At 41.6% G+C, this 8,001-nt stretch overlaps 1 protein-coding gene across 1 annotated transcript; it reads left to right on the forward strand.

Annotated features, from left to right (window-relative positions):
* The first annotated feature begins 749 nt into the window (after positions 1-749).
* Positions 750-5,994, forward strand: LOC115584452 (aminoacyl tRNA synthase complex-interacting multifunctional protein 1-like). Its single transcript, XM_030421917.1, has 4 exons — positions 750-1,220; positions 2,999-3,198; positions 4,168-4,336; positions 4,810-5,994. Exons 1-4 carry the CDS (start codon positions 821-823, stop codon positions 4,974-4,976), a joined length of 936 nt encoding a protein of 311 aa, XP_030277777.1. The 5' UTR covers positions 750-820; the 3' UTR covers positions 4,977-5,994.
* The last annotated feature ends 2,007 nt before the right edge of the window (positions 5,995-8,001 follow it).

Here is an 8,001-nt window from a genome sequence, read left to right on the forward strand (position 1 = left end):
ATGGAGTATTATCACAGTGTGGTATTAGTACTTTAAAGGAACTGATTACTTTTTCCAGCACTGGTTTTATTAGCAGTGTGTAAAAGGTACACAAATACCAGCAATTAAATAAAGCCATAATTGTGTAAAGGTAAAGATACTGTGTTATGATGTGGCTAATAGTAGGCCTACTTGAGTAAAAGTTTTACAGTTGGTGGCGTTCAACTGTATTTTTCTATCAATAATTGTACTTGAGCTCCGGAAGACAATACTACGGAACAAACACTCAAGAGTCAGGCCAATAACCTCTCAGATGAGTTAAAACAAGAAGGCAGAACAGAAAATAAAGCGACGGAACTGGCAAAATGACACAAAAAGAAAGAGAGAGAAAAAAGTGATGCGAAAACAGAAATAAATATGTAACATAACATAACGACATAACATCTGGGGAAAAACAGGATAAAAAAAAAGTCAAAGAAACAAACAAACAAAAGCGAAATGGGACGCTAAGTTTTTTTTTTTTGTTTTTTTTTTTACTAGAATTGATGTTTTTATCTGATTGATGGTTAATTAAATTAATTCAAAAGCGCTCTACTCAGGCTCTGATGCAGCATGCAGTCTGCAAAGTAATTGCTTTAAGATATTAAACAAAAGTAGAGTGTATAAAGTGCAATACAGCCTCCAAAACAAAGTGAAGTGGGAGTAGCAGAAAATGGAGCAGTGCACTTATGCTCTGTGTCTTCTGTCCTGTAGGGGGCAGTGATGGTGCCAGTGGCCCTTAAACTGCCAGAAACCGTAGAAGAAGAAGTAAAACTGGGAAAAAGGAGGAGGTGAGGGATCAATGCAGGCTCCGGACCTCTGCGGTACAATGGGTCGCAGTGAGGAGCTCAGTGACTTCCAGCGGGGCACTGTGGTCGGCTGCCATCTGTGTAAGAAGTCGGTCCGGGAGATTTCTGCCCTGTTGAACCTGCCTCGGTCCACCGTGAGCGCCGTCATCCTCAAGTGGAAGCGTGGAGGGATAACGACGGCTCTGCCCCGCAGCGGCCGGCCGCACAAGCTCAAAGAGGAGGACCGTCAAGTGCTGGAGAAAGTGGCGCTGGGGAACTGCCTGCCCTCGGTGGAGGCTCTCACCACCGAGTTTCAGACCGCCTCCGGGGCCAAAGTGAGCTCCAGGACCGTCCGCCGGGAGCTCCATGAGATGGGCTTCCGTGGGCGGGTCTCCACGTACAGCAGGTCTGCAGGTGAGGTCCGGAGGTGTGGGATAGAGGGAGGGATGGAGAGGGTGCAGCTGTCAGATGCAAAGTTTCATAGCAGTGTCCACATACTTCTGGCAGCATCGCACCTTGTCTGAACATCAGAACATCTCACGCCCCTCTTCATCCAGCTGCTCTGGGGACAGATTTCCACAGGATTTATTTTGGAGGTCTTGGCTGCAGAGATTTGCTCTCTTTCACTGTTTAACGTTTTAATCAGCTGTATCTCAAAACTTCTCCAAATCACAACATGCATCCAGACAAAACATTTAGTACTAGACTCATGCACGAGACACATGGCTTGGTTTGTTTATTAAAAAAAAACAACTTTATGCACAGATAACCATCCTGTTTTCAACTAAGAATCATTTAGTTCAAATGTAAGGATTTGCTTCTGTCATGTTTTATGTAATAACAAACCTGTGATATACTGAAAATCTTTGAGTTTTGGACCAAACAACACAACAAGCAATCTAATTATTTCCTTCTTTTGAGCTTTAAGTAAGTGTGATCTGCATTTTTTAAAATTATTTTTACTTTCATTTCTTTAGTCATTTGCTGCACTTTGTTAAACTAAATCTTGACAATCGATTAGTTCTCAACCATTAAATGAATCTGCAAGTATTCAGTATATAATCCAGTGGGATGTTTTGTTTTGTTTTGTTTTTTAAGAAAAAAAACTCAAAACTTGTCAGACTCCATCTTCTTAAATGTGAATATTTTCTGGGTTCTTTACTCCTCTGTGAAATCAAACTGATTATCTTTGGTATTTGGACAAAATTAAACATTTGAGGGCGTAACTTTTATAGACCGACAACACACCTGATTAACTTATTTAGAAAACAATCCCCAGATAAATCGAAAAGTCTTTATTGCAGCTCGGCCACACCTGATAGTAAACAATGCAGGGCCTGTCTTGGTTATTATTTTACTTGCTGCTTATTTTCTAAGAAATCTGCAGATGATTAAATCACCCAGCGTCATGCAGTGGACTTTGCCTGGTTAGAAATCTGGCCTCACTTAGTAGTAAAAAAAAAAAAAATTGTTGTGAGTTTGCTTCACTGTTCACTTTGTTCTTTCCCTTCCCTCAGCCTGGCCCCAGATTGAGCTCTAACCGCAACCAGTTATCAGTCAGACAAGTAGTCACACTCAAGCAGCTGATTACCTGCTGATTAATCTGTACTGTGTGTTCCTTCGCTCCTCCTTTTCGTTATATTGCATGTCCCTCGCAAGGCTCCGTCTTACTCAGAAACTACAGGTCATTAATATTCTGCCTCCACTCTGCTTGAAAAGTTTTGTGCAGGATTTTAGAGACTTGGCTGCGGGGTTTTTGTTCCAATTCAGCCACACAAGCAGTGGTGAGGTCAGGCAGCGATTCTGGCCGATACGAGCTGGCACACAGTGTGCATTCCACTTCATCCCGAATGTGTTGGGCAGAGATGAGGTCAGCGCTCTGTGCTGTTCAGTCAAGCTCGACCTCAACAGACTGAGAAAACATTTCTGTTATGGAATGAGCTTTGTGCACCGGAGCACTGCTGTGTTGAAACTCAGACTGTTGAGACCGGGTTGGAAACTTCTTATCATCTAAAATCGTATTATGATACAGTTTGGTGCTGTAAAGTGTTGTGTCCACTATTATATTTTTTATCCAAGTTGCTATTTTTAAGGGATTTTGATTATTATGTAATAACAATCATGATGCTTAATCCATGATTTAGTATGATTGGATTATTATAACAGCTCTTGTCTCTCTTTGATCTGAGCAGGGGAGAAAGCAGAGACGAAGCAGGCAGGTGGCGATGAAGCCAACGTGGACGTGTCTCGCCTGGACCTGCGCGTCGGACGTGTCATCACAGCTCTGCCGCTTCCAGACACCGACTGTCTTTACCTGCAGCAGGTCGACGTCGGAGAGGCTGCTCCCAGGACAGTGGTCAGCGAGCTCGTCAAGCACATACCTGTGGACCAGGTACAGTATTACACGATACGTCACAAAGTGTTTGATGGAGTTTCACGAGATTGTGATTTATTCAGGCTCCAACCGACAATTACTTTCTGTTTGTCTTGGTTAATCGTCTGTAAATCTTTGTCGATGGCGCCATGTACTGTTGGTCGTAGCCTTTAGTTTTTACATGATCTGGGCCCTTTTCCCTTAGAATCCTCATTGAATACTGTCACATTAAGCCTTCCTGTCTACATTTTAAACAATAGTGTGTTTCACAGTTTGCAGCAACAGTCCGGGGAAGGCTGTTTCCTGTTTCAACATGACAGCGTCACACTGCACGAAGCAAGGTCCATAAAAATAGTTTGGTCCGGAAGAACATGACAGGCTTGTACAGAGACAGTCAATCGAAAAGCCAAATCTAATTTTAAGTTTTGACGTTTTAAATTGTCTTATTTAAAGTTTATTCTCTAATTGTTTCAAGCATTCAAGGGTGAGATATTTTGTATTATGGGTTTAATAAACATCTCTTTGACTGTCTGTTCAGCTTTGACAGGTGCCAAGAGATGAAAAATTTAAAGTAGCACCAAAAACCCTTTTTGAAACAATTTATCATAACAGTGAGAACGATTCTAGATTCATAACAATCAAAAGATGTAACTCAATGAATGCCACTTTTTCGTATTATTGATATCATATTTTAAATTAAAGCTGGAGGTCTCTTATTCTCAGCTTTTGGCAGAAGCAGCCTCTGGTACCCTTTTGAATTTGGCTAAACACAGAAGCCTCCAGCCTCAAAAGTGTTCCTATTTTCTCCCTCTGGTTTGAGAACAACAACACAAACCATAAACCCTCGGACACTGTTATTATAGATTGAGGGATTAGAAGTAATATAATTGTATATATATTAGTTGTTTTTGGTGTACCTCATAATTTGGGTCATAAAATGATTTTTCCATTGAGCTGTAAGGATGTCATCTTCTGTCCTTTGTGCAGATGCAGAACCGCATGGTCGTCCTGCTTTGTAACCTGAAGCCGGCCAAGACGAGAGGAGTGCTGTCGCAGGCCGTTGTCATGTGTGCCAGCTCGCCAGCAAAGGTGGAAATCCTCGATCCTCCGGGTGGAGCAGCACCAGGGGACAGAGTCACTGTCCAGGGCTTCCCAGGTACTCTTACAGATTCATCAGCAACATGAAGCTTACATTTTACAACCACTTCAAACCATCAGGAGTATCATAAAGATATAACTGAGTGACCTGTCAAACATATCGCTGTCTTTAGGAAATGACTGATCTTGTTGCCTAGAAATAAAAAATCGTGATTTCATACAGCGCAGTGTGCTTCCAATATTTTTTTGGCAGAATCACACCTTTGGGAGGATTTTGAAACACTGACTGCGAGCCAGGCTTTACTGCCAAACCTCAGTGATCTCTTATGGCTGAATGGGAGCGAAATCCCTGCAGCCAGTTTCCATAATCTTGTGGAAAGCTTTCCCAGGAGGTTGGAAGCAGCTTGTTACAGCTCCAGTCGGTTATGCAAGAATGTGGGTCCTAAACCCATAAATCCTGTGTTTGTGACGGGTGAGTGGAGAAAGAAGGAGGGTTCTTCTAACCCATCGCGCTGATTTTCTTGTTTGCAGGTGAACCGGACAAAGAGCTGAACCCCAGGACGAAGGTGTGGGAGCAGATTCAGCCAGACCTGCGCACGGACAGCCAGTGTGTTGCCACGTACAAGGGAGCTGCTTTTGAAGTCGTCGGCAAGGGAGCGTGCAGAGCCCAAACTCTGAGCGACACCGAGATCAAATAAACAGAGCTGCTGGAAATAGCTTCGTGAAAAATCCCTGCAGCCAGACAGATTCCAAAATGAGGTGGAGAACACCCAGGATTGTGGAGAGTCCAACAGGCACATGGGTGTCGTGTTTGAGTATTCAAGTACTTTTGCGTGCTGTCAGTGAAGAAAAGTGATGGTGGAGCGCATGTTGCCCTCCGTTGGACAGACATGAACATTACCGTTCCATTTTTATTGTGAATATCTTGAAAGTTCTGTGTTTGGCCACAGGAGGGCGCTACAGTTACCGTGCTAATGTGCAGTACCTGCATGGAGAGAATGCAGAAGTGAGACATACAGACACGCAGCACACAGTCATAACCAGCACAGTGATGAGAACACTTGAGTTAATTCAAAGAATCCCTTTTGTCTGGGAAATATTTGATAAGATTTAAGGCTTTCCCATGATGCCACACAGTTGTCTCTTCCACTGAACCGTGGATGAAACTCAACAGCACAGAAGTCCCTTTTTAAAATGGGGACATTTAATTGGTTTACTTTCTCATCACTAGATGAAAATGAATTGGAAATGAGCTGGGAAATTACTTTAAAGTGAGTAATTTGAGGGACTTTTTCCTGACTATATATTGTAAATGTATGTACAGTCAGTTCTTTGAGCTTCTTCAGTTTAAGTCTGATGGTGGAAATGAGTCAGTGTGTTTATATATATATATCGGGGGAAGTTTTATTTGGAGGCTGTACTATATCTGAAATCAAGACATTCCTACCTTTGTTTATTTGTTTCCCTGTAAATTACAAAACTGACAGTTCTGAATCGTTGATTTGAATATAAAGACAAATGTTTGTTATTTACTGTTGCATCAACAGATGTTTTGTATCCAACCTGCTGTTGCAGATAGTAAAACCTTAGTTTTTATACGTCCTGCTACATGGAACATATCTGTGTCTCACCATCTATCATTTTCTGCTCATAAACTTATTTGTTATCGGGAAAAGCATAAAATAAACCATAAACGTGTCTTTGTTTTCAAAGAAACGGTCTTTGTTATTGACCTGAAACGAACGCCACAACTACGCCAAGTTTTTCTTCCTTCTTTTAAAGGAAGAACTGAAAACTGAGATCATGTAAAGAATGTGGATGTGATTCAGGAACTAAGAAGTGGAACAATTGGTCAGGGACACAATGTTTCTGGTGATTGTGTGTGAGAGAATTACATATCACAGGCAACAGTACAGACTTTAGAGCTTCAGTCCCAGGAAAATCCTTTTCACACAAAAAAAGCAGGACATATCCGTCTCAATGTGTGAATGCTTACTGGTGCTGATGTAAATATTATGAACTACAGCTTTGATGTGTTGGCTGACACTCCAGGCCGCCGTGAACGTGATCTTTGATATTAACAGGTTGTGGTTTGCTCATATTGATGTCATGTCTCCCCTCTGACCCTCCCACAGTACAATCCACACCATGCACAACCCCAGAGAGGAAACCAGACTGGAGTTAGAGGAGTTACTGTAAAGGTGCATCACTCATTCTCTGACAACAACAGCAACCAGTGTGGAGGAGTCAGCGCGCGGCCTTTTGAGGCTCGTCAACACAGTGCGGTTTACCGGAGGGGAAAGTCAGTAAACAACCACCTGAGGCCACGTTGCAGTTGATCTGAGTCAACCTGTGAGTGAAGTGCGGCCCCCCCTCTACCTGCATCCTGTTTTTGAAAGTGCAGGAAACCCAACAAAACTCTTTCTGCACAGCTGCCTCATCGAATATGCGTGGTATTTTGTAGTCATACACAAATACAGTATCCTCTCCGTATCTCTTCCATTTTCACTTTCCTAGTATAACAAAATTATGTACATATCTGCTTTATAATGTTGCTAAAATCAGATCAGGTAGAATGGCACTCACAGTAGAGCGCATACCTCCACCAACAGGCCTCTTAACTTCAATCCAGCCTGATCCAGTGTCAAACTCAACAGTCCTGTATCGCTCTAAATTTTAAAACATCCACTGCTGCTTAATCATAATTCAGGATCCCCAGATGTGTCGCATCCAAACGCCGGGACAACAAAACTATTCAGACGGGCTCATAATCTCCACTGTGTTCTTACATTCCCCTTTAATTCTATCAAAACTAATCCAGTATCGAAAAAAAAAACCTGCTTAAAACCCCTTAATCTGGATTTAATCTGCATCAAACTCTACTCAATCACACATGCCATCCACCTGATCCATACATTGTTGCCCGAGAAATGAATGAAATTGTTGGAGATCTCACAATGTTTAAGGAGAGAAACAATTTTGAGTAGTGTAAAGCAAATGTAGGACAGGAGAGTGTTCCAGCAGAGAAACTGGTTAGTTTGTGTGTCTTTGGATGGAATACATTGTGGAGGTATGTGTATTCAGATGTGTATCCTTATTGCCCCAGGGAAGGGCAGGTTGTAGCAGGTTAATCTGGCCCCGACTCGATGGAAACAAACCAGGAGATGTTCGTGTTTGTGTTTCCAGCTGCCATGTTTATAGAGTAAGAGTAGCTCACAGCTCGATAACGTGAGTGAGTTTGTCAGTGGAAAGAGTGAGCAGACCTGCTCATCAGTAAACAACAGCAATCGTGTTGGTCAACAACAGAAATTGATCATGCTGTGGATTAACAAAGAAGAAGAAGAATATAAGAAAACTTTTTTTTTTTTTTTAATCAAACCGCATTTGATAAAAACTGCCATAGAAATACTAAATATGAATATTATGTTCATCTTTCTCTGGGTTACAATTTTCAACTGACATCAGTCCTGATAATAACTAACAGATATTCATTCGTATTCAGAATTTTAACCCTTTTAACCCAGAATTGTTCACTTGATGCCACTGTTTTGAAATGAAAAAAGCAAATAATTTGTAAACATCTTGCTTGTTTTCTATATTCTTCACATTTTGTATTTTTATGCCAGTTTTTTTTTACAACTTTGTACTAAATTCTGTATTTTATTAGTTGTATGAGAAGTCTTATTATGAGGCAAAGCCCCCTATAGGACACAAGGGAAACAG

This window comes from Sparus aurata, chromosome 1, assembly GCF_900880675.1.
Source record: "Sparus aurata chromosome 1, fSpaAur1.1, whole genome shotgun sequence".
NCBI lineage: Eukaryota > Metazoa > Chordata > Actinopteri > Spariformes > Sparidae > Sparus > Sparus aurata.